The 26,659-nt window shown below is 41.7% G+C and overlaps 1 protein-coding gene across 2 annotated transcripts in view; it reads left to right on the top strand.

Moving 5' to 3' along the window:
* LOC118379711 (follistatin-related protein 5-like) overlaps positions 1-26,659 on the top strand; it is a 197,233-nt gene that overhangs the window by 108,750 nt on the left and 61,824 nt on the right. For both annotated transcript variants that reach the window (XM_052511664.1, XM_052511665.1), the window contains exons 5-6: positions 14,100-14,296; positions 17,074-17,194. In XM_052511664.1, the coding sequence (XP_052367624.1) occupies positions 14,100-14,296; positions 17,074-17,194 (318 nt within the window). The remainder of the gene's footprint in view (positions 1-14,099; positions 14,297-17,073; positions 17,195-26,659) is intronic.

The following is a 26,659-nucleotide window of genomic DNA, read 5'->3' as shown; positions in this document are numbered from 1 at the left end:
CTGTATATAACTCCTGAAAGCTGAAAATGCGTCAGTTCTTCCATAATCTGCATACTCAACAGACATGTCACCCATTGAGCATGTTTAGGATACTCTCAATTGACGTGTACTACAGTTCTCGCCAATATCCAGCAACTTCAAACAGCCATTGAAGAGGAATAGGACGGCATTCCAAAGTCCCCAAATGACAACCTGATCAACTCTATCCGAAAGAGATGTGTCACGCTGCTTGAGGCAAATGGTGGTTACACCAGATACTGACTGATTTTCTGATCCATCCCCTACCTTTTTATTTTAAGGTATCTGTGACCAACATGTATTCCCAGAAATTCATAGACTAGGGCCTAATGAATGTATTTAAATTGACCAATTTCCTTGGTCAATTTCCTATATGAACTGTAACTCTTTGAAATTGTTGCATATTGCGTTTATATTTTTATTCAGGATACTAAGGGGTTTACTGGTTCTCTAAGTCTCTAATGCTGGTTAAACTACTAAGAGATGGAGTGCACTGGTTCTCTAATGCTAGTTAAACTACTAATAGAGGGAGTGTACTGATTTTCTAATTGAGCAATAAGGCCCGGGGAGCTGAGGTATATGGCCAAAATACCACGGCTAAGGACTGTTGTGCAGTTAAACTACTAAGAGACGGAGTGTACTGGTTCTCTAATGCTAATTAAACTACTAGGAGATGGAGTGTACTGGTTCTCTAATGCTAGTTAAACTATTAGGAGATGGAGTGTACTGGTTCTCTAATGCTAGTTAAACTACTAGGAGATGGAGTGTACTGGTTCTCTAATGCTAGTTAAACTACTAGGAGATGGAGTGTACTGGTTCTCTAATGCTAGTTAAACTACTAAGAGAAGGAGTGTACTGGTTCTCTAATGCTAGTTAAACTACTAAGAGAAGGAGTGTACTGGTTCTCTAATTCTAGTTAAACTACTAAGAGATGGAGTGCACTGCTTCTCTAATGCTAGCTGCAGCTTCAATTCACGTATAGAAAACAAGGAGATGCAAGTCTCCTGGCAGATAATTATATTCTCAAAGGTTAGGGGGTGTGTGTGTAGGTGTGTGTATGTGGCATGTGGTGTATGCGCATACCTTCAGTGTATGTACATGTGTGTGATTGAAGATTAAAGAATGGAAAGTAACAGTGGGCTCAGCTCACAGGAGTGAGAAAAGCTAATTAGCGGTGCAACTGGAGGTGCCAACGCACACTCGGAGGTAGCAGTAAGGATGGAATGAGACAGTCAGACAGAGTCAGACAGAGACTGGCAGAGACTGGCAGAGACTAACATGACTAACAGAGACTAACAGAGACTAACAGAGACAGACAGAGACAGGCAGAGACAAACAGAGACATACAGACTGACAAAGACTGACCAACCGACATAGATGAGGACAGAGTCAGACAGAGACTTGGAGACTGGTAGAGACTAACAGAGACTAACAGAGACAGACAGAGACAGACAGAGACAGACAGACTGATAAAGACTGACCAACCGACATAGATGAGGACAGAGACAGACAGAGACTGGCAGACACTGGCAGAGACAGAGCAAAGAGAACAGATTGTTTTTTTCACCCGGAGCTGAGTGAGGTATCAATCACAAGCTGTAAGGATAGAACTAAACCGCTGTTATAGGTGACAAAATCACAGGGTGCAATGGGTAGCTTGATTCGATTCTGAATCAGTGAGCTAGGCAGGTTGCTAGAATGAGAATGTTCTATGACAAATTTGAGGTAAAAAGTCTATAGGTAGATACAGAGTCTCATTCAATGCAATGACTGTGTCTCAGAAAACGGCAAATCGGTAGTGGGCCAACTACGGCTGCAGTCCCCGGGAGAGCAGCTGTGGAGAGTTTGTGGCCCGCTGCTCAGAGATCAATTTCTGATCCAGTCAGGTGTTACACCAATGACACCTCTAGTTGGTATTTAAGATTGCAATCAGTGACCTCTGATTTGGGCAGCCGAGTTGTCATGCCGGGGCGGTTTGATGTATGGTTTTTCCCCTTTATACACAATATCCTGTTTACACTTTGGAATAATAGAAAAATACAAATTGATTTGCTCCAAAACAATGGTGAAAGGATTCAAGGCTACAAAGACACAGTCCTCAAGGGCCATAGTACTGCTGACAGCTTGATCTATACGTTACTAATTAGGCATAGGTTTCACACATTAGGTGAGGATGAAAACCAACATACACTCTTAGAAAGACGGGTTCCAAAAGGGTTCTTCTGCTGTCACCATAGGAGAACCTTTTTTGGTTCCAGGTAGAACCCTCTGTGGAAATAATGGTTCTTCAAATGGTTATTCTATGGGGACAGCCGAAGAACCCTTTTAGGTTCTAGCACCTTTTTTCTAAGAGTGTACACGGTGGCGCTGAAGGACCAGGGCCCCTATTCCTATAACGTTCTAGAGTAGGAGTGCTGCTTTATGATCAGTTTCACCATTTAGACCACAATAAACAAGATTACATGGACCGTGGCGGGAGTTGATCCTAGACCAGATTTGAATTTTTAACGTACAAATTGAAATATGTATATGTATATTTTTGTGTCAGGTATGTGCAGTATGGTGGAAGCAGGCTAAAGAGGCATGTAAGCAGGCAGTGTACACTGTAATCCATGGATTGTTGTTACTGAACACATGCAATTACAATTGATTATGGACTACATGTGAACTTATTGATTTATTGATGACTCAAACATGTCAATTGGAATAACATGAATCAGGGTTCTATTCAATCATATCCGCATTAGCCAAAACTCGCATAGTAGTTGTTTTGAAGGTGTCGGAGGTGGAATTGTGCAAAAGCTGTCAAATCCACAAGTGGCTCCCGGCATTATACCTAAAGTGGGCATTTCCACTGACTGCACGGAATTGCATTAACAGAAATCCCATGCAGTCTTGTTTACAAGTTTGAACATTGGAATGTGAGATGGAATCTACACCCTTACTGCAGTGGTCTAAATCAGGAGTGTTTCTTGGTAGTCTTAAACAAATCTACTTTGAAACAAATGATACACCTCACACACATGGTTATGGGCTTATATCTGTACCATGGGCTTATATCTGTACCATGGGCTTATATCTGTACCATGGGCTTATATTTGTACCATGGGCTTATATCTGTACCATGGGCTTATATCTGTACCATGGGCTTATATTTGTACCATGTCAGATCTAGAGTTGAAATGTATTCGATGTATCCCAATATTACACTTTATATACATTACAGAAGACTGAAATATAACAAAACGGTTTGACATGGAATCACTGGATTTTTAATTTTTTTTTACATTTAAAAAATACAAATAATTATGGAATTATGAAGAATATTATTAACGTTCCACCCATGAAGTCACTAGGGCATTCGATTGCAGGAAAGGGCTACGATGATGAAAATCAACATTTTACTGAATGATTTTTCTATTTGAGCGTAATTATTTATATATAGCCTACACTTTCTCGCTCTAACCTTCTAACATGGGTGTGGCTTCCTGACAATGATCACAAGAGCAGCAGCTCACCGATTTCACCTATCTTCGGAACGATTGATCTGATAGAATCTAGGTCTTAACTTATTAATTTCAAATAACATATGAAGAAACAAGAGACAAAAGCCCTGAACTGACCTCCTTTGATCATCTATCATCTTTGCCCCAAAGAACTTTAACAGCTTTAACTAAAAAGGCAACTGAGGATTTAATTAGAATGGATTGATCTTAACAGCAGACACAATTACATTACATCTATTCTCTGTCTTATCATCTTGACTGGAGCCCTCTTCTTATCTATAATTGGGGGAATGAAAAACAAAGATGACTTGACAGAATAAAGAGAAGTGATTTCTTTCAGATTCACCATGCAGCAAAGCCATTGCACAAGGCATAATTCAATGATTCAACATGAGGACCCCAAGTGTTGAGAACTATTTCTCTGTTTGATTGCTATATTCCACTTTTCCATCGACAGTTCTTCCTTGATGACGTTGGTGAAGGATCCAAATCATATCCGTCAGCCGCTTCCAATCAATATGTTGCATATGGGTGCGTCTGCTCGCCCAAATATTCTCATCCCCGAAGGGGGAGCTGACCTGCTAATTATTTCACCAGTCCATTATATTTAATAACACGCAACGGGTCTCTCGCAGTGGAGCTTAGCGAGCCACTTAGTGTCACATCGGCCCGCCGTGACCAGAATACTTTTTTCAAAACCAAGGTTGCACACTCTGCGTTACAAAGCCTGAATGAGAGTCTGTGGCGGGGGTGAAAAAAATCCCCATCAAGAGGGCCAATCATCCATGGCGACTGCTTTACATGCTGTCTCTCGGGTCTCTTGGAGCGGTCATACGTTTCCGTCATGAACAATGTTGACAGAGCTTGCATTATACAGAGGCACTCCAGGGGTAAAGCGACTCGCTGATGGGTCTATCACAACATATTTAAATCTCTTGAGAGGAGTCTTTTTGCAGTTCAGAATGCATTGCTGAAGCGCTGTTTCAGAAAGCCTTGGTTCAAATGAAATAAATATACTTTATTATATTCTTGTTGTAGCAAAGACTTGAAGGTTGCAGATGTTTTTCAAGTTGGTTGAATGTAGGGGTGTTTGAGTTCGAGACAACCATTGAGAACATATAAAATACAATTGTATTTGTCACATGCTTTGTAAACAACAGGTGTAGACTAACAGTGAAACATTTGCTTACGGGTCCTTTTCCAACAATGTAGTTAAAGGTAAAGATAAAGATAAAAAAGACCAAAAAAGTGCTGCTGTACAAGACGGTATATATTTCTCAAGCCACTTGACTTTTTCACGAAGGATTATGTAGGGGTAAACAACGGCACTCATCTCACAACATAGCTAGGTCACTAGCAACATGGCTGGTGCACTAGACAACATAGCTGGGGCACTAGACAACATAGCTGGGGCACGAGACAACATAGCTGGGGCACTAGACAACATAGCTGGGGCACTAGACAACATAGCTGGGAAACTAGACAACATAGCTAGGGCACTAGACAACATAGCTGGGGAACTATAAAGCATAGCTGGGGCACTAGACAACATAGCTGGGGCACTAGACAACATAGCTGGGGCACTAGACAACATAGCTGGGGCACTAGAAAGCATGGCTGGGGCACTAGACAGCATATCAGGGGCACTAGACAACATAGCTGGGGCACTAGAAAGCATGGCTGAGGCACTAGAGAGCATGGCTGGGGCACTAGACAACATAGCTGGGGCACTAGAAAGCATGGCTGGGGCACTAGACAACATAGCTGGGGCACTAGAAAGCATGGCTGGGGCACTAGACAGCATAGCTGGGGCACTAGACAACATAGCTGGGGCACTAGAAAGCATGGCTGGGGCACTAGACAGCATAGCTGGGGCACTAGACAACATAGCTGGGGCACTAGACAACATAGCTGGGGCACTAGAAAGCATGGCTGGGGCACTAGACAACATAGCTGGGGCACTAGAAAGCATGGCTGGGGCACTAGAAAGCATGGCTGGGGCACTAGACAACATAGCTGGGGCACTAGAAAGCATGGCTGGGGCACTAGAAAGCATGGCTGGGGCACTAGACAGCATAGCTGGGGCACTAGACAACATAGCTGGGGCACTAGAAATCATGGCTGGGGCACTAGACAACATAGCTGGGGCACTAGAAAGCATGGCTGGGGCACTAGAAAGCATGGCTGGGGCACTAGACAACATAGCTGGGGCACTATAAAGCATAGCTGGGGCACTAGACAACATAGCTGGGGCACTAGACAACATAGCTGGGGCACTAGACAACATAGCTTGTGCACTAGACAACATACTGTAACTGATGCACTAGACAACATAGCTGGGGCACAAGACACGATAATAACATAGCTGGGGCACTAGACACTAGAATAACATAGCTGGGGCACTAGACAACATACCTGGGGAACTTGACACTAGAATAACATTGATGCTAAACTAGACACTAGAATAACATAGCTGGAGCACTAGACACTTAAATAACATAGCTGGGGCACTAGACACTAAAATAACATAGCTGGGGCACTAGACAGTATAATAACATACCTGGGGCACAAGACACTAGAATAACATAGCTGGGGCATTAGACAACACAGCTGGTGCACTAAACATTATAATACAATAACTGGGGCATTAGACAACATAGCTGGTGCACTAGAATAACATGGCTGGGGCACTAGACACTAGAATAATATAGCTTGGGCACTAGACACTATATTACCATAACTGGGGCACTAGATACTTGAACAACATAGCTGGGGCAATGGACACTAGAATAACACAGTGTAAGGACAGACGCTGGGAGACGAGAAGCAAGTACTGTGAGTGAACATTTAATAATAACGGACAAGAAATAAAACATGTACAGCATCTGGACAGGGGAACAAAATGGCATTAATGTCGACATGGGGAACAAAATGAGGAACAGACAGATATAGAGGAGGAAATCAACAAAGTGAAGGAGTCCAGGTGAGTCCAATATTCCGCTGATGCCTGTAATTATGGTGACAGGTGTGCGTAAAGATGGGCCACCTAGCGCCCTCAAGTGCTATAGAGGGGGAACGGGAGCAGTCGTGACAGTACCCCCCTCTAGGTGTGCCACCCTGCATCCCACCTGTGCGAGCCTGATGGCCCGGCCGGGGCGTGGGAGCCTGACGAGCCGGCTGAGGCATAAAGTGGGGTGGGAGCCTGCCGAGCTAACCGAGGCAAGGAAACCTCTCGAGCCAGCTGAGGCAGCCCTGGTTTCTTCGACAGCGGCCCCAGACCCGACTTCACCAACCAAAACAAAAAACAAAACTCCCTGATGCTTCAAATGTTGTCAGCATTCTGTGTGGACAGACACTGGGAACCGAGAAGCAAGTACAGGGAGTGAACATTTAATTAATAAACAGACATTAAACAAGACAGGACAGCGTCTGGACATGAAAAACATAACATTAATGCTGACACAGGGAACAAACTGAGGAACAGATATAGAGGGGGCAATCAACAAAGTGAAGGAGTCCAGATGAGTCCAATATTGCGCTGTGTCAAGAGTCTTAGCTATGTTATTATAGGCACTAAACACTATAATAACATAGATAAGGCACGACACACTATAACACAATAACTAGGTTACTGGACAATATAGCTGGGGCACGAGACACTATAATAACATATCTGGGGCACTAGACACAGGAATAACATAGCTAGGGCACTTCACACTAGAATAACATAGCTGGGGCACTAGATATGATAATAACATAGCTGGGGCACTAGACACTTGAATAACATAGCTGGGGCACTAGATAGGATAACATAGCTGGGACACTAGACGCTAGAAATAACATAGATGGGACGTTAGACAACACAGCGAGGGCACTAGACACTTTGATAACATTGCTGGGGCACTAGACACTACAGTTACATAGCTGGGGCACGAACAAGAATAACATAGCTGGGGCACTAGACAATATAGCTGGGGCAAAATACACTTTAATAAACTTTTTTGGGGTAATACACACGGATAACCTAGCTAGGTCACTACAGTTGAAGTCAGAAGTTTACATACACCTTAGCCAAATAAATTTAAACTCAGTTTTTCACAATTCCTGACATTTAATCCTAGGACAAACTACCTGTCTTAGGTCAGTTAGGATCACCACTTTATTTTAAGAATGTGAAATGTCAGAATAATAGTAGAGAGAATGATTTATTTCAGCTTTATTTCTTTCATCACATTCCCAGTGGGTCAGAAGTTTACATACACTCAATTAGAATTTGGTAGCATTGCCTTTAAATTGTTTAACTTGGGTCAAATGTTTTGGGTAGCCTTCCACAAGCTTCCCACAATAAGTTGGGTGAATTTTGGCCCATTCCTCCTGACAGAGCTGGTGTAACTGAGTCAGGTTTGTAGGCCTCCTTGCTCGCACACGCCTTTCCAGTCCTGCCCACACATTTTCTATGGGATTGAGGTCAGGGCTTGTGATGGCCACTCCAATACTTTGACTTTGTTGTCCTTAAGTCATTTTGCCACAACTTTGGAAATATGCTTGGGGTCATTGTACATTTGGAAGACCCATTTGCGACCAAGCTTTAACTTCCTGACTGATGTCTTGAGATGTTGCTTCAATATATCCACATAATTTTACCTCCTCATGATGCTATCTATTTTGTGAAGTACACCAGTCCCTCCTGCAGCAAAGCACTCCATAACTTGATGCTGCCACCCCCGTGCTTCACATTTGGGATGGCGTTCTTCGGCTTGCAAGCCTCTACCTTTTTCCTCCAAATATAAGATGGTCATTATGCACAAACAATTCTATTTTTGTTTCATCAGACCAGAGGACATATCTCCAAAAAGTACAATCTTTGCCCCCATGTGCAGTTACAAACCGTATTCTGGCTTTTTTATGGCGGTTTTGGAGCAGTGGCTTCTTCCTTGCTGAGCGGCCTTTCAGGTTATGTCGATGTAGGACCCATTTTGCTGTGGATATAGATACTTTTATACCTATTTCCTCCAGCACCTTCACAAGGTCCTTTGCTGCTGTTGTCCTTTGCTGTTGAGAACACTTGTCTAAAGCAACTCAAAACATTCTCTCAAACTTTCTTTCATACTTTAGTATTTTCTTTTTGGATTGGATGAAAGCAAAGTCTACTCAGGTGTTTCGTAATTGACAACAGCCAATGGAACTGTCATTATGAGAGTGATACTTCTCTACATACAAGAAAATCAGTTTTACTATATGTCATGTGTTGGAACAACAAGTTCCAGTCATTATTTTTTGCTCGCAACTCTTCTATTCTAAATATTTATTGTAGTTGACTCTTTTGACGAGTCTGCTTTGATGGTGCATTGCAAATACAAATCATAAGCTTTCCTACTACTGTCAGAGTTGGTGTTTGGTGTAGTATACCATGGCTTTTTTGGTGTTGCAATGCTGTAAGTTTGAAGTCATTGGTTATGGTATCTTAGTATATAGTAGTATATGCCATTTAGCAGACGCTTTTATCCAAAGCGACTTACAGTCATGTGTGCATACATTCTACGTATGGGTGGTCCCGGGAATCGAACCCACTACCCTGGCGTTACAAGCACCATGCTCTACCAACTGAGCTACAGAAGGACCATCTTAGGGAAAGCAGTCATACAAAGCATTGCCATTTAGCACACTCACAATGCTGATGCACCCCCCCCCTGAACATGCAATACAGAAACCAGTGTATTCCAGGATGAAGTTTAATGAGTGTTAGGTATTCACTGGTGGGGTTTTGACAAAAAAAGTACACATTAAAAAAAAAATCAAAATGGAATTGTTCTGGAATTGATTTTCACTTTTCACACCAAAGTACGTTCATCTCTAGAAGACAGAACTCATCTCCTTCCTGAGCGGTATGATGGCTGCGTGGTCCCATGGTGTTTATATTTGTGTACTATTGTTTGTACAGATGAACGTGGTACCTTCAGGCGTTTGGAAATTGCTCCCAAGGATGAACCAGACGTGTGGAGGTCTACAATTGTTTTTCTGAGATCTTGGCTGATTTCTTTTGATTTTCCCATGATGTAAAGCAAAGTGGCACTGAGTTTGAAGGTAGTCCCTTGTAATACATCCACAGGTACACCTCCTATTGACTCAAATTATGTCAATTAGCCAATCAGGAGCTTCTAAAGCCATGACATAATTTTATGGAATTTTCCAAGTTGTTTAAAGGCAGTCAACTTAGTGTATGTAAACTTCTGACTCACTGGAATTGTAATACAGTGAATTATAAATTCATTAATTTGTCTGTAAACAATTGTTGAAAAAATGACTTGTGTCATGCACAAAGTAGATGTCCTAACGACTTGCCAAAACTATAGTTTGTTAACAAGAAATGTGTGGAGTGGATGTAAAATGAGTTTTAATGACTCCAACCTAAGTGTATGTAAATTTCCGTCTTCAACTATAGTTAGTATGCCAAAAGTACCTGGACGTCATACTAAATTCACAAAAATATGAAGTATACACGCAGAGGACACTATTTCTGTACTTTAGGACCCACAATGCAATTCTTCAGGAAATGGACGTGGCCTCACATTGTTTTCAAATTTGAAGAAAATGGCTGAAAATATGCAGCCGAAGTACAACGAGAGCAGATACAAATGCATTGCTTTAACTAATTATGACAAATGTTAAGAAAATGTTGAGCAATGTAATAAAGTTATGACTTTTCAAATAAGTTAACTTACACTTTATATTGGCTGACAATTTGTTAGCGACACTGTCCTTACGAACCAGATAGCATATCTTTACAGCAGTATGTACTGGTATGTAGTGAGCTAGCTAACGTAAACTCACCCCATTCCGTACAAATGTGCGCAACCGCAACATTCAAACGAGGCTACAAAGAAAACTAATGGGACTGTAGCGACTGTGTTGACTTCAAAGTCGGGGGTGTGAACTAGGTTTCTATTCAAGCGTTGATCGACATGGTAATGGCTCTATAGTATTGGAGAAAAGTTGAAAAAATGGACCCTCCTTTACATCTTGACATACAGCACGCATAAAGCAACTTTTTCTGTCTTACAATCTCTCTCCACCAGGTGTAGCACTTCTCTCATCCTTTAAAAACAAGAAATGGACAGTGATGGGGGTAAGGGTGGATACCTAGTCATTTTTTGCATCATCATTGCATGCGATCATCATTCTCAAAGCTGCTGTTTACTTCTATGATCACTTTAGCACCGCCCTAAAAATCTAATTCAAATTCGACACAAACCTTCAAATAGCTTTGTAAAGACACATTATATAAACTCTTTATAGTGTTTAATTTACATTTTAGAGGAGATAAGGTGAGAAGTTGGACAGATCGAGTTAAAAAAAAGCAATTTTCCCACACAACATCTCTCCTTCTCACTATCATGCATTAGTTTGCTTCCCCACCCACTATTTAAAAAAAGACCTGAAGGGGCTCATTGCCTGCTTGAATTATGCATAAACAGGCAGTCATGTAATTGATTCAGTTGGAAAAGGGAGAAATTGTGCTTTACAATGGTATTGACATTACATTTGATCTGGAAGTATTACGTTTTTGGGGCGCTAAAATAAGGGCAATTGTACGGACCATGGCGATGTACGAGTTTACATGAGTTTACGTTACCTAACATTAGTTGGCTACTTATACATCAAACTTTCCAGTGTATTAACTATAGGCTATCTAACCAACTACCCAATGTTTATTGACTTGATTATTCCCTGTCAAATTTAGCTTAGCTTAATGGTATAGTCGTTGTGCGTTCTCAATGGACATTTGTTCTGGCTATCTACTCTAATTTCACATCACTCTCTTCTGAGTGTACCACAGCACAGAATAATGAATTTACAAGCTCCCCAACACGCGTTGAATATGGCCAGTGTCATTAAATGTTGGCAAAAAAAGCGTAATTAAATTGGTGCCATCAGCACAGTTACAGTACAGTTACCAACGCTCTGGATAACATGAAAACTGCCAAACCAGTTCTGCAAGGGCGAGTAAAATGGTCAGAGTGGCCTCATTTGTGTCTGGAAGTAGCTAGCAAGCTAGCCAACGTTAGCTTAGATGCTTGCCTGCTGTTGTAAGGTCAGAATGCTCAAATCAACCCTACTCCTCAGCCTGAGCGTCCAGTGTGCACTCCGAGAATGAAATGCTCCTAATTTACTAACTAACAATCTGACAATGCTCTGATTTTACAGAGCACACTCTGGCACTCCAGATTGAATTTAGGAACACACCCGATGTTGTAAAATGTCTAACTAATCATTTGTTATGCTAACTAACTAGCAAGAGGTTGCATAGCAACAGCATCAACTTCCGGTAGACCTACGAAGAGCTAGTAAGCTCAACTGAAAGGATACTGTTTGTTTACGGTATTCTAAAATGAACTACTAGTATATAGTATGTAGTATATACTCATTAAGTATGTAATATACAGTGTGTTAGTATGGGTATTCCTTCACAGCTTATGAGATTCGCAGTGACATTTTTTAGGAACTTCTTATATTTTTAAACACAGATAATAGAAACCCGCTGTTTTCACATATATAGTCACTGGTATGGTGGTGGATATAATGAATATAAGGTTGAAAAGTAGCACATTTTCCCATAAAGTATATATTTTTAGTTTAGTTTTTTATTTGCTACCATGGCTGTTAAAGGGATACTTTGGGATTTTGGAAATGAGGAGGAAGAGCCAATGCTAACTGGCATTAGCGCAATGATTGGAAGTCCTTGCAAGCAGATACCCATAGACATTGCGCCAACACAAGATAGCAATTTCCTTCAGACTGCATTTTAGAAGTCCATCTGACTCTGTGGAAGTAGATAAAGGGCCTCATTGCCAAAATACTGAAGAATCCCTTTAATGAATACTCACTAATGTCTGTACCTGTGTGTGTTTGTATTATATAAAAAGAGAGCGAGTCTGTCTGTCTGTCTCTGTCTGTCTGTCCCTGTGTGTCCAGGGCTTTTGATGACACTGACCTTCATATCCCCTGGGCTAGGGCTAGCAGCCATTTATCTTTTATTCATTCGGCCATTTCTGAAGACGGCAGCTTTTCTATCACCAAGGCTTGTCAAAAATGAGGCAATTTCATGATGTGCAGCGCTTGGTGGTCAAATGGTGCACAGTCACACACTGTAACAGGTGATGCCACAGTCCTGGAGAGGCTGTGTCTATGAAGGCTCCAGCTTTGGGATGACTGTCTGTCACTGTATGTGTTACGCCACTTTTGAGAACACTTGTCTAAAGCAACTCAAAACATTCCCTGAAACTTTATTTCATACTTTAGCATTTTCTTTTTGGATTGGATGAAAGCAACGTCTATTCAGGTGTTTCGTAATTGACAACAGCCAATGGAACAATCATTATGAGAGTGACACTTCTCTACATACAAGAAAATCAGTTTTACTATATGTCATGTGTTGGAACAACAAGTTCCAGTCATTATTTTTTGCTCGCAACTCATCTATGCTAAATATTTATTGTAGTTGACTCTTTTGACGAGTCTGCTTTGATGGTGCATTGCAAATACAAATCATAAGCTTTCCTCCTACTGTCAGAGTTGGTGTTTGACATTGAGCAATGATTTCGCTCATCGATGTCTTTCTGTTGACGTTGATGTGGCTTTTTTGGAGGTGCAATGCTGTAAGTTTGAAGTCATTGTTCATGGTATCTTAGGGAAAGCAGACATACAAAGCATTGCCATTTAGCACACTCACAATGCTGATGCACCCCCTCCCCCTGAACATGCAATACAGAAAACAGTGTATTCCAGGATGAAGTTTAATGAGTGTTAGGTATTCACTGGTGGGGTTTTGACAGTTAGGTTAAATATGTCAGCTAGGTTTGACAAAATCTAAATAGAGCTAAGGCATGTAAGGTTGTTGCTATTATGATTTCAATGCCAATGCTTTTGATCAGAATATTAACATAATTAATTGATATCGTACATATGGTAAAGTTAAGAGTTTAATAACACTCCCTTGGCAGAGACCAAAATAAGAAGGAAAACATTCTGCCTCACATGTAATTCTTTTTACATATTATGTGGAAAACAAGGCATCTGACATTTGAATTACAGTGTCCTGTTTGCATAATGTACTGGGTGGTTTAGATATGAAGTGACATAACTGACGTTTGAATTACAGTGTACTGTTTGCATAATGTACTGGGTGGTTTACATATGAAGTGACATAACTGACGTTTGAATTACAGTGTCCTGTTTGCATAATGTACTGGGTGGTTTACATATGAAATGACATAACTGACGTTTGAATTACAGTGTACTGTTTGCATAATGTACTGGGTGGTTTACATATGAAGTGACATAACTGACGTTTGAACTACAGTGTACTGTTTGCATAATGTACTGGGTGGTTTACATATGAAGTGACACAACTGACATTTCTAACTCAAACAGCTCCTTTCATGAAAGCTTTTACCTTAATATTCTGCATTAACAGAGACTCATTAGCACACAGGTGTGCCCATTGACTTAATATGTGTCTTACATGATTCAGAAATTGTAGACAATAACTTATTCTCTCTTGTTGTTGTTCCTCAGATGACAACTGCAGACTGAGTGACTACAAGAGGCTGAAGACCAAGATTCTGGACATGTATGACCAGAGATACATGGCAACCGGCAACCAGGGAAGCCATAAAAATAACATGGCCACCAGGAAGAGACTGGTCGATGTTGTGTTTAAGCGCTTCGACGCCGATGGTAGCAGGAGAGTAGACAGTAGTGAACTATCACAGGTGAGGAGATGAGGATGGGACTTGGATGTCAATAAGTGCTTCAAAGAAAAGGGAAAACCAACGACATCCCAACATTGTGTTTGCTAGACACCAAGGAATAGTGAACTGTCACAAGTGTGGACATGAGGGTAGACTATAAATCCACAGTAAATGTCTTTCCCACATGTCAGTAGCCATGACATCACACCTTCCCTGAATTGAAAAGCTTAAACAAACAGAACCTAAACATTGTGTTTACTATACTAGGAGTTCACTATGAGCCATCTTAATGTCCTCAGCATTATTTTCCATGTTTTTCCCTTCATTTGGTCTTTAATTCGTAAAGCGAGGTGCAAAGAGTTGCCGTTAAATCTTTTGAAATATAATAATCCAAGTCAAAGGAACTTTCCGCTCATGGGAGAATGCTGGCTTTGACTGTTGTTGCCAGAAAGTGTGGTTGAAAAGGGAGATTTGAGATGCTTTCGTGAGAAAAGGAGACATTTTACGCATAATAAATACATGTCTCACAGTACCTGAGGACTAGTTTATATGCCATGCATTTAAATAATGAATAGGTAGGCAACTACTGCTGGTTTAAATAGCCTTTAAACTGCTCTCAGGTCAGTTTCATACTAATATATCCAGCGGCACTCTGATTCCGCCAGTCTCTATTGGAATGATGTGAGAGAGGAAACTAGCTTGATTCATATTCTTATGCATTCACTTTTTTTATACAAAGTGCCCCATTTGATTACTGCCAACAGCTCTGATATTATTAAACTATATTTTCATATCATTTGCATTTTTTTTAACATAACAGCGAGGCTTTCAGCTCAGAGATGAGAGCACAAATCAATGCAAAGTGGGTGAAATAAAGTGTTAGGCTTTCTTTGAATATGCAAATATGCCCCGTTGACACATTGCAAAGTTGCTTTAGGTAGTAACCATAGATACCAAAGGTATTAAACTACGGATGACACTGAGGGCTAGACACCAAGCTATGAGCCATCGTCTATCCAAGTGTTTGAATGTCAGTCTGTCCATAAACATCCACTGCACAGATTGAGTAACGCCATGTTGGTTTTAAAGCATTCCTCACAGGGAAATGCTACAGTCTCTCTTAATCCTTGAGGCATATGGTGATGTTGACACACAGTACATACGGTATACAGTAAAACGTGTTGTAGCTATTTTAAGGCAAAGTTTTTAATGTCTTGTTTACAAAAGCACACCGCAGTCATTCATTCTGAATCTCAGACGTTGACACAGTTGACCTTAATCTATGTCACATCACAGAGGTCACTTATGGCCGAGAATTCAATCAATAAAATAACTCATTTCCTCGCTCTTCACTCTTGCCATGTTAAATTATACAAATTTGATGTGACCGATAATTTCAGACCTCGTTTACAAGTCTGCTATTTGTGTAATTGTTCATTGTAAAAGAGGTGTTACATTTGACTGACCGTCTAATGTCCCGTCGCCTCTGTAAATGGGGTGTTAATTTGACACGGACTGTGGCTGCATTCCGAACACACGTTACAGCTGTTTCTCTAACATAATGCGTGTCATTTTGTGAGTTTAGTTAAAAGGTTCAGGCTTGGCATGGTGTGTGTTTATGTGTGGGTATGTGTGTGTGTGTACTTCCATGCTTGTGTGTGTGTGCATGTCTGGGTGGAGGGGGTGGTGCACTCCTTCCCTCCACACAATCTTCAGACACTGATCCCCTTCTTTATGTTGTTGCAATCAGATGGGTCGATTCTGCCAGTACATCCAACCCGAACATCAACTACAGAGCAAAGATGGTTTGATTTCAGGCCGGGACATAAAACATTTCAAAGATGGTGTGAGAATCATCAAAGACTAGGGTGACACACAGCCACTCTGATATTACCATCTCCCTTAATCAAACCATCTGCCATGGGGCCAATCAGGAAGCCAGAGAATACTTTGGAATACCATGTTTTTTGATAATAATTTCTCTGAACCAATTGTGCCGAGGTAATGCATTATGAATGCATACAATTGCCATTCAAGTATTGTTATAGATTTTCTAAAAGGAGACATAGACTTTTATGAATGCTTATAATGCACTGTACACAGATGGCTTGAAGAACAATTTCAAATGTAACTAATGAGGTTCAATCGTCAAACAAATTGTGATCATTCTACATAGCTTACACTTTTGGTTCAATAAGTGTTCAGAAAGCATAGCCAAAACGCTGCAGGGAAAAAGACAAAGTAGAGGATGATTCATTAAGCAGTAACATTTTGTCAAGCTTCATGACAGCTGATCTAGAATGATGGATGAGTGAATGTCGCCCCGAGAAGTGATTTATTTCAAACCTTATATAAAACATAACAGGTCTTTGCACCATGAAAAAGGGTTTCCTCAGCATATTTACTTCCAGAAATAAGAGATCAATAGACAATCAAGGTCAAACTTACATGTGAAATTGAGTTTAGGTTAGAAACCACATACCACAACATTAGAAATCCAAGTTCCATGGTTGGTTCCCGGGTTTCAGCACCAAGAAATGGAGATGGGGGGGAAAAGGTACAAGAAAAAAGCAAACCCCAGATGCCAAAATACCAGACTTAGACTTACTGTCTAGACTTAACTTTAACTGTAACTTCCATACTAGACCAGGTCTAGACTTAGCTTTAACTGTAAGTTACATATTAGTCAAGGTCTAGACTTAACTTTAACTGTAAGTTACCTACTTGCCCAGGTCTAGAATGAGCTTTAACTATAAGTTACTTACATGCCCACGTCTCAATGCATTTTTCTGTTGCAGGTCATCAAGCAGGAAGGTCTGTTCAAGGAGGACTCTGAGTGCACCCTGTTTGACCTTCTCAAATACAACGACATCAACGATGACGAGCACCTAGCAAAGGACGAGTTCTATACAGCTTTTGGTGAGTGGCAGGATCAACTGATCATGCTTATGTTTTGTCATTCAGGGCAGTAAGGTTGTGTAAAATACTCAAGTGTGTATTACCATTTCCTTTTTCCTTTTTTGACAAGGATATTTGAAGAATATACCCTCCACAGGTTGTGTTGAATTGGACAATGGACATGCTTTCAGACACATAGAGTTAAAAACTTTATAAGTAACCTATGCCTTTATGTGACAGCAAAGTGGATAAAACTGTTTACAATGTTTACTGTTTACTCAAAACCATGGTTGAACATTTTTTATACATTCCTATACAATAGTTACACTACCAAAAGTTGTTAATATCTCTCTGAATGATCAGGCCAGTTCTCATCGCTCGAGCTGTGGGAGATTTACAATTCATCATAGGCTATTTAAGGGAGAGCTTTTCTTTCTCCCTGTCTATAGCAGCTAGTTCTTTTACTTAGTTAATATTCATGACAAACCACTAAAATATAAGACTGAGAAAGCATGAACCCCGTCATGAAATTGCACAACGTGTATTAATGCTCGTGCCCATTTACTCTGTAGGATCCAACCAAGCAATGGTGAGCTTGATATGATTTAGCCGTCTCTTAGTCTATGTGAGATAGCCTACTATACACTATGGAGTTGAATGTCATTCCAGCCTTTCAGTCCCTTAGCATTCATAGTCCTTTTGAATGCCCTGTTTTCACCCAAAGCTAAATTCAGATAAGGCTAAGAATGTGTTACACGTCCAGAGGTAGAAACAGTTTTCAGTTAGGATTATATTGAACAGGTAAACCCATTAAATCTACAGACCTCCAGCTTTCATGTGCATTATGAACACAATGCCTCTGTGTTCCCTTTACCACAGTAAAGATAGCCGCTATACCAAAGCCTTAAATACCACCAGCCTTGCAAAAGGTTTTGTGATCACTCTAACCTTCTTAATTTATTGTTGCAGATGTTTTATGTAAGTGAATGTAAAAAATAAGAAGATAAACAAAAAGTTAGGTGAACCTCAATGATGGCGCTGACTACTGTCGCTTCAGATCGTGTAGCACTTAACTACACAACTAAATGCTATTTTTCCAGTTCACAGGTCTCATTAGCCATGTCAATGCGCTCCAATAAAATATAATACCATAAGATTACATGAATAGGACATTTGTTGATTCAGTATATTTAGAAATATAGTACCATTTTGCAAATAACAGCAGTAAATGCAGAACTAGCCAACAATCCCGATGAAAATGAGACCTGTCTTTCACAGGATGTGTGTCTGTTTTGCATACAACTTGGAATATTCAAATCACAGCAACGTTGTTTGTCACTGTTAAAGATAAGACACTAACGTCCATGCATAATTCATTGACTCCATCCCATATTCAAGAAAATAAAAATCAATCGCTTCAGCGAGCAGTAAGGTAAATATCTAGCAGGAATGATGGCTTTTAATTAGACCAAGTTACTGATAGAAATGAAATGATGTCTGCCACACTACAGATAGTCGTATGTATTGCCATCCTTGAATAACTTGGTGAATGTAATGCACTCCGGGTTTAGGACAGATAAGGCATTCACGTCCTGTACATTTGATGTCACCTTAACCTTAGGGCATGGGAATGGTAAAATTCCAAGGTTGCAGATGTCACTGTATCGCTAAGTCTTGATTGTAGGATCAAACACTAAATATTAGAGGGTTTATATCTATGAGAACCCATTGGCAGCTTCTGAATAGATGAGTAGAACGAAAGAGCTGCTGGTGTACATGCTTTATTTTCTTCCTGGCTGACTGTCTGTCAGTGACTGTCTGTTAGTGGCTGTCTGTCAATGGCTGTCTGTTAGTGGCTGACTGTCAGTGGCTGTCTGTTAGAGGCTGTCTGTCAGTGGCTGTCTGTCAGTGACTGTCTGTTAGTGGCTGTCTGTCAGTGGCTGTCTGTTAGTGGCTGTCTGTTAGTGGCTGTCTCTCAGTGGCTGTCTGTCAGTGACTGTCTGTTAGTGGCTGTCTGTCAGTGGCTGTCTGTTAGTGGCTGTCTGTTAGTGGCTGTCTGTTAGTGGCTGTCTGTTAGTGGCTGTCTGTCAGTGGCTGTCTGTCAGTGGCTGTCTGTCAGTGGCTGTCTGTTAGTGGCTGTCTGTCAGTGACTGTCTGTCAGTGACTGTCTGTCAGTGGCTGTCTGTTAGTGGCTGTCTGTCAGTGGCTGTCTGTCAGTGGCTGTCTGTTAGTGGCTGTCTGTTAGTGGCTGTCTGTCAGTGGCTGTCTCTCAGTGGCTGTCTGTCAGTGGCTGTCTGTTAGTGGCTGTCTGTCAGTGACTGTCTGTCAGTGGCTGTCTGTCAGTGGCTGTCTGTCAGTGGCTGTCTGTCAGTGGCTGTCTGTCAGTGGCTGTCTGTCAGTGGCTGTCTCTCAGTGGCTGTCTGTCAGTGGCTGTCCGTCAGTGGCTGTCCGTCAGTGGCTGTCCGTCTGTGGCTGTCTGTCAGTGGCTGTCCGTCAGTGTCTGTCTGTCAGTGGCTGTCTGTCAGTGGCTGTCTGTCAGTGGCTGTCCGTCAGTGTCTGTCTGTCAGTGGCTGTCTGTCAGTGGCTGTCCGTCAGTGTCTGTCTGTCAGTGTCTGTCTGTCAGTGGCTGTCTGTCAGTGGCTGTCTGTCAGTGTCTGTCTGTCAGTGGCTGTCTGTCAGTGGCTGTCTGTCAGTGGCTGTCTGTCAGTGTCTGTCTGTCAGTGGCTGCTGTGGCTGTCTGTCAGTGGCTGTCTGTCAGTGTCTGTCTGTCAGTGGCTGTCTGTCAGTGGCTGTCTGTCTGTCAGTGTCTGTCTGTCAGTGGCTGTCTGTCAGTGGCTGTCCGTCAGTGTCTGTCTGTCAGTGGCTGTCTGTCAGTGGCTGTCTGTCAGTGGCTGTCTGTCAGTGTCTGTCTGTCAGTGGCTGTCTGTCAGTGGCTGTCTGTCAGTGTCTGTCTGTCAGTGGCTGTCTGTCAGTGGCTGTCTGTCAGTGGCTGTCTGTCAGTGGCTGTCTGTCAGTGGCTGTCTGTCAGTGTCTGTCTGTCAGTGGCTGTCTGTCAGTGGCTGTCTGTCAGTGGCTGTCTATCAGTGGCTGTCTGTCAGTGGCTGTCTGTCAGTGGCTGTCTGTCAGTGGCTGTCAGTGTCTGTCTGTCAGTGTCTGTCTGTCAGTGGCTGTCTGTCAGTGGCTGTCTGTCAGTGGCTGTCCATCAGTGTCTGTCTGTCAGTGGCTGTCTGTCAGTGGCTGTCTGTCAGTGGCTGTCCATCAGTCGCTGTCTGCCAGTGACTGTATGTAGTAGTCAGTGGCTGAAGTATCGATCCAGAGGTTGGTGGTTGGTGACAGGCTGATGGACCCCATGGCTTTGAAACGTGTCACTTGTGTTTTTGCGTAGTAGCTTGCCATTGCACAGTCTAAACCTGCGTCCCAATTGGCACCCTATTTCCTATATGGTGCACCAATTTTTGAACGGGCCTGTCACCATAGTTCTTTTGTGTTTTCTTTGTTTTAGTGTTGGTCAGGACATGAGCTGTGTGGGCATTCTATGTTGTGTGTCTAGTTTTCCCGTTTCTATGTTTGGCCTGATATGGTTCTCAATCAGAGGCAGGTGTTAGTCATTGTCTCTGATTGGGAACCATATTTAGGTAGCCTGTTTTGTGTTGGGTTTTGTGGGTGGTTGTCTTCTGTCTTCGTGTGTCTGCACCAGACAGAACTGTTTTGTTTTTTCTCACATTTGTTATTTTGTAGTGTTCACGTTTATCGTCTTTATTAAACATGATGAACACTAACCACGCTGCGCTTTGGTCCGATCCCTGCTACACCTCCTCTTCAGAGGAAGAGGAAGAAATCAGCCGTTACAGAGCCCTAATGAGCCTTGGTCAAAAGCAGTGCACTAACTAGGGCATAGTATGCCATTTGGGACGCACCCCGAAGGTGATCGGTGTGTAAAATGTCAGGCCAAGTTATATAAGTCTAGGGTATAACAGTTAATGTCATATGGCATATCATCTATTAAGAGGATTCACACCTCAGTAGCCTATGTTAATCAGTTATCCCTCTTTATTTGGAATGAACCACATTGATGTCAGAGAAGGAAGTTATTAATGCTGGTAGTTAAGTAAACAGTTCAAGTATTGTTCTTTCTACATATAGAACATAATAACGATCTCAGCAGCTTATTTGTTCTTTAATTTGCCGATTCTTATGAGCTCCAAAACTCTTCGATCTGAATGTGGATTTGCAAAGATAGAAAATTAGTTTACTTAAACTCTGGCTCTTCTCTATGGATCATTATTAGACAACCAAAGGAGACAGCCTCGTCTTCTTCAGGGCAGCGGCAGATGAAAATGGTTTCTGGGCCTGCCTGCCTCCATTAAGACAACTCTGGTGTTATTCATTGCTCGCGGCGCATTGACAATTAATGGATCATCATGCTTTCTCATGACAAGCTCCCGTGGATCATTCTGCTCACTGGCTTCAAGGAGTGCTGTTAAATTGGATCCATTTTCCAAAAGTGTGATTTTTGCAGAATGTGTTATGTATTAGAACAATTTGAAATGCTTTAACAAAAAAAACATCTTTCTCTTTTCCCCTGGAAATATCCTCAAAATCACTTGAGGTACTGAGACAATAGCCAATTGGGCCTTATCCATCTCCACGGGAGGATTTCACATCATTTCTAACTTAAAACCATGACAAATTGCATTTTTGCGACATGGAACCAATTCTAATAGTATATAGTCTTTGTAGAAGAGTACTCGTTGTTTCACAATAGGATACAAGAATGTCTTGTCTTCCAGAAGTTTGGTCCGTTATCAAATATAGCTTGCGTATTCACATGCCTTTAGTGAATCTTGTAGTCTTGTATCTTGTAGTCCATTAATTTATATATTCCTTGACATCAAATGAGATTGCATGACTTAACATTTCACTATATGCTTGATCAGTGATGTACTATATTGATTAGTAAGAAGTCATTACCTGAAGTGTGGACTGAATTTCTATATGTAAACTATAATTAACATTGCAATTGACTGGATTTATTACAATCAGAGCTCTCTGTGATATTGGGTAGGATTGGAAAGCTTATGATTAAGATATGATATATATGATACATCCATCTAGTAATGGGTCGGACCCTCCTTTCCCTCCAGAACAGCCTAAATTATTTGGGGGATAGATTCTAAAAGGTGTGGCATTCAAACCTTGCGCAATTGGTATCAAGGGACCTAACATATCAGGAAAACTTTCCCCACACCATTACACAACCGCCACCAGACTGTACCATTGACACCAGGCAGGATGGCGCCATGGACTCATGCTGATTATGCCAAATCCTGACTCTGCCATCAGCGTGATGCAACAGGAACTGGACCAGGCAATGTTTTTCCACTCCTCAATTGTCCAGTGTTGGTGATCGCGTGTTCACTGGAGCCGCTTCTTCTTCTCTTCTTTTAGCTGAGTGGAACCCGGTGTGGTTGTCTGCTGTAATAGCCCATCCGTGACAAGGATCGACGAGGTGTGCGTTCTGAGATGCCGTTCTACACACCACTGTTGTACTGCGCCGTTATTTGTCTGTTTGTGGTCTGCCTGTTAGCTTGCACGATTCTTGCCATTCTCCTTCGACCTCTCATCAAATAGCTGTTTTTGCCCACGGGACTGCCACTGACGGGACGTTTTTTGTTTGTCGCACCATTCTCGGTACACCCTAGACACTGTCATGCATGAAATACCCAGGAGGCGTTTCTGAGATGACTGGCACCGACGATCATACCATGCTCAAAGTTGCTTATGTCACTCGTTTTGCCCATTCTAACTTTCAATATAACAGTAACTGAATGGCTTGATGCCTGTCTGCCTGCTTTATATAGCAAGCCAGGGCCATGTGACGCACTGTCTGTAGGAGATTTTCCATTTTCGTCAACAGGGTGGTGTACCTCATAAACGGGCCACTGAGTGTATGTGATACATACAGTTTATGAATCACACAGTGTGTAGGAAAGCTACATGATAGAAAAACCACATCTCTACAAAATGTAATATCATGTGTACCATAATCTTTCTTATAGACGTTAGTCCTCCTTCCTATCACTGTTGACAGACATACAGACAGAAGGGAAGCATTTCCATGTAAACAAACGCACAGGCTCCATGCCTCTCAAACATTTCACGGCTCTTGTCAAGGAGGGGTATGCTGTTGACACGATCACATCGGATTGCAGTCTAGAGAGGTATGCAGCTATTGGAGCAACGTTGTACTTTGAACATAATGATGCTATTAAGATCCCTACCGTGGAGCTAGAAGGCAATTATTTAATGCATCTCTGGACACTCAACTGTGTGTTGAACTCACTCCCTCTTGCTTTTCTTGAGCCCGCTGGTGAGATGGCTTACTGGTGCACCTCAATCAAACCTGCCTTTAAAACACACATACGCACATAGACATGTACACACACTTACAGATAGACACACACACACACAATACACACGCACGTACGCAATTACATACGCACGCACGCATGCACGCGCACACACACACAGGTGGGAAGGCGCTCAATATTATTCACTGTTACGAACCCCAGAATAAGGAATATAACTCACTTCAGTGGGTGAGAGGCATCACAGCCAAATCAGCATGGCCCCCTTATGATAAACCCAAACCCCAAATATACCTTGCATTTTGACGGGATAGCTTTTCTCTCAATGTCTTTTTCACAAGGTAGTTTTGATCAAATTAGTCCAGTTAGAATGGTCTTCAGCCATGTGTGGTCGGTCCCACGAGGCTCCTTCACCAGCTGCTCTATAAACTAGGCTCCAGGCTGATCAGGTGAGGTAATGCACTCAGTAAGTTCCACTTTTACAGGCTTCGCTCACATTTATAACCTTGGTGCAGAGGTTTTTATTTCAATTGGCTTTACTTGCAGTCTGCTTTATGAAGCTTTAAGTCTTGATCAAAGTATTACTGGTATTGGCAGCGCTGTTCCTGTCTGCAGACGTTGATATTGGAGCAGGTAATTCAGTCGAGCTAACCCTCCTATCGGTCTAGGGAACCCTAAACCCAAGTGGAGTGATTTGGGGGTTGTTCAAAATGATGTAACAGCACTAGACAATATATATTTAAAAAACAGCAGCAATGGAGATACACCCACCTGGTCAGATAACACCTCTTTGGAGGATGTGTGCCACATATATGATAGATATGATGTTGGGAAAGCACAAGAGAGAAACAGAAAGAGAATGAGAGAGAGGAGAGAGAGAAACAGAGAGAAAAACAGAACAAGAAGGAGAGAGAAACAGAAAGAGAAGGAAAGAGAGAGAAACGGAAAGAGAAGGAAAGAGAGAAGGAGAAAGAGAAATAGAAAGAGAAACAGAAAAAGGAGAGAGAGAAACAGAAAGACAAGGAGAGAGAGATAAACAGCAAGGGAAGGAGAGAGAGAGAAACAGAAAGAGCTAGGTGAGCAGGGGAGTAGCTAAACGACAGTGACAGCTATTTTCCCTGACAACCGTTCCTCTACTGTGCCATAGGTGATTTAGTCTTGGGCGGTGGGCATGGACCAACATCCCATTATGGGAACAGTTGGGGAGTAAATCAAAAACTAGACCCAGCCGTTAATCACTAATTACAGGCTGGATGTTGAAGGTTAGGTCCCTCCCAGGAGAAAAGCCATGGAAGGCCAAAACAAGACGAAAGGAGCAGCCAGGGTCACTAGTCGTTCTGATAAATCAGAGGCCAGAGAAGATCGGATATAATGTCCAGCAGTCCACACTGAGTTCGATTCGATCAATAAGAAATTGCCCATTCTGTGCCTGTACGGACTTCGCATGCATGGGGTTTGGTGGTTTCCCTCCAACAGTATGATGCAGCCTGCTGCCTGCCGATTTCTCTTTTTAAAATCTCTCCCATGACTTCCCCCGTTTCAGTTCCCCCGAGATCGCCTGCGAATCGAGATTGTCGCTCTAAACGCATTTCCAAAGCCATTAAGATACAAGGGACTGTAATTGAATGGTTAGGGAGGAGATTGTATGGGTATGTCCCGCCTCAACACCGCAGCTACTGAGTTTTGAAATGTCCATGCGTCGTGTTAGCAGTGATGCTGTCAGGGTTGTTTTGCCAGCAGGGTCGAGGGGGAGCAGCATCATAACAGAGCCACAATAGGAAGCTCCCACTAGGACATTGTATTGTTTTATTTGTGGAGTAGTATGTCCCTTCTGTGCATCTGTCTTTGTGTATGTGACATGGGGAGACAGAGTTCAGTGAGCATGTCAAAAGATGACCGCCGTTTGCTTTCTGCAAAGATTTTGCTTAGGTTATTTTTAAAAGAGGTGTGTTCATGTAATCATTGAACCCGTATCTTGATCTGCTAGTAGGGAAACATCAAGTCACTTTTTCATCTCTGATGTATCCAATAAACCCAGAGCTGAACTCTGAAAATTAGTTCTTTAATTGTTTTCAAACACTTAACATCTCAATAGATGGAGTAAGTTTGAAGTCAATTATGTGTAATATATCTCCACTGGCGCCAATGAATTCTGCGTAGGAAATGCATTTGTACTTTGCTAATTTCCTCCTCTGAGCTTGGAGAAAAAGAGAGGACACATTGCAGCCTAATTTGGGAAATTAAGATTTAATGAAGCCCTGTAGACGTTAGAAACTGCAGCATGTGCTGAGAGAGATATATTTGTCTCAAACATTTCAGCATCTTATAACTTCCATGGTCTGTGTAGTGGTAAATCCCCATTAAACACATTTGAGAAACTGGAATCTTGTTGGCCATTCTTGTTCTTTCGTAGCTCAATTATACTCTTCTATTAAGATTGTCTGTGACACATTAAACATCATTGTTGTTATGTTGCAATTTCCACATGACTAAATGAGTCGCTTTCCATGTAACACGTCAGCTTTCAAAGATCAAGGGTTAACATCATCGTCATCAAGACACAAGATGCTTCATTGTCGGGCAGGAAGGGTCACGCTAATGATTTGACAGATGTTCGCATGCTTGAGAAATTAAAGGCTAATCAACAAGAGTGTGTTTGAGCATGTTAACACATATGTCCTCTTGCGTCTTGGATACATCATCCCGCATGGGAATTTTCACAAAAGACTAGAAATTGATTGAGGACAATCGAATACAATCATCTCTCCATGAAAAACATCTCCCATGCATTCTTGAAACCCCAAGAGACTATGTAGAATTGTAATTGTACATCTTTTTGACTTAATGACACAGCTTCTTTCAATCTTCAAAAGAGCCATCCTGTTCAAGTTTTTTATTGATCTTTTAAACACTATAGAAATACTGGACATGTATTGCTTGGGGTTATGAACCATTTCAAAGCACTAGATAGTAAAACATTTTCTCAGGACAATTGTGTGCTAAGGTATATTTTTATTAGTCTTTCCTACAGAATGGGGTGTTTGCAGTCTTCAAGCATTGATCACATGGGGGTTATTCCAGTTCAGGACATAACAGACAGATTGTTATGCATTAACTC

The sequence above is a fragment of the Oncorhynchus keta genome, chromosome 4, assembly GCF_023373465.1.
Source record: "Oncorhynchus keta strain PuntledgeMale-10-30-2019 chromosome 4, Oket_V2, whole genome shotgun sequence".
Lineage (NCBI taxonomy): Eukaryota > Metazoa > Chordata > Actinopteri > Salmoniformes > Salmonidae > Oncorhynchus > Oncorhynchus keta.
This window is presented reverse-complemented; position numbering and strand designations above follow the sequence as displayed.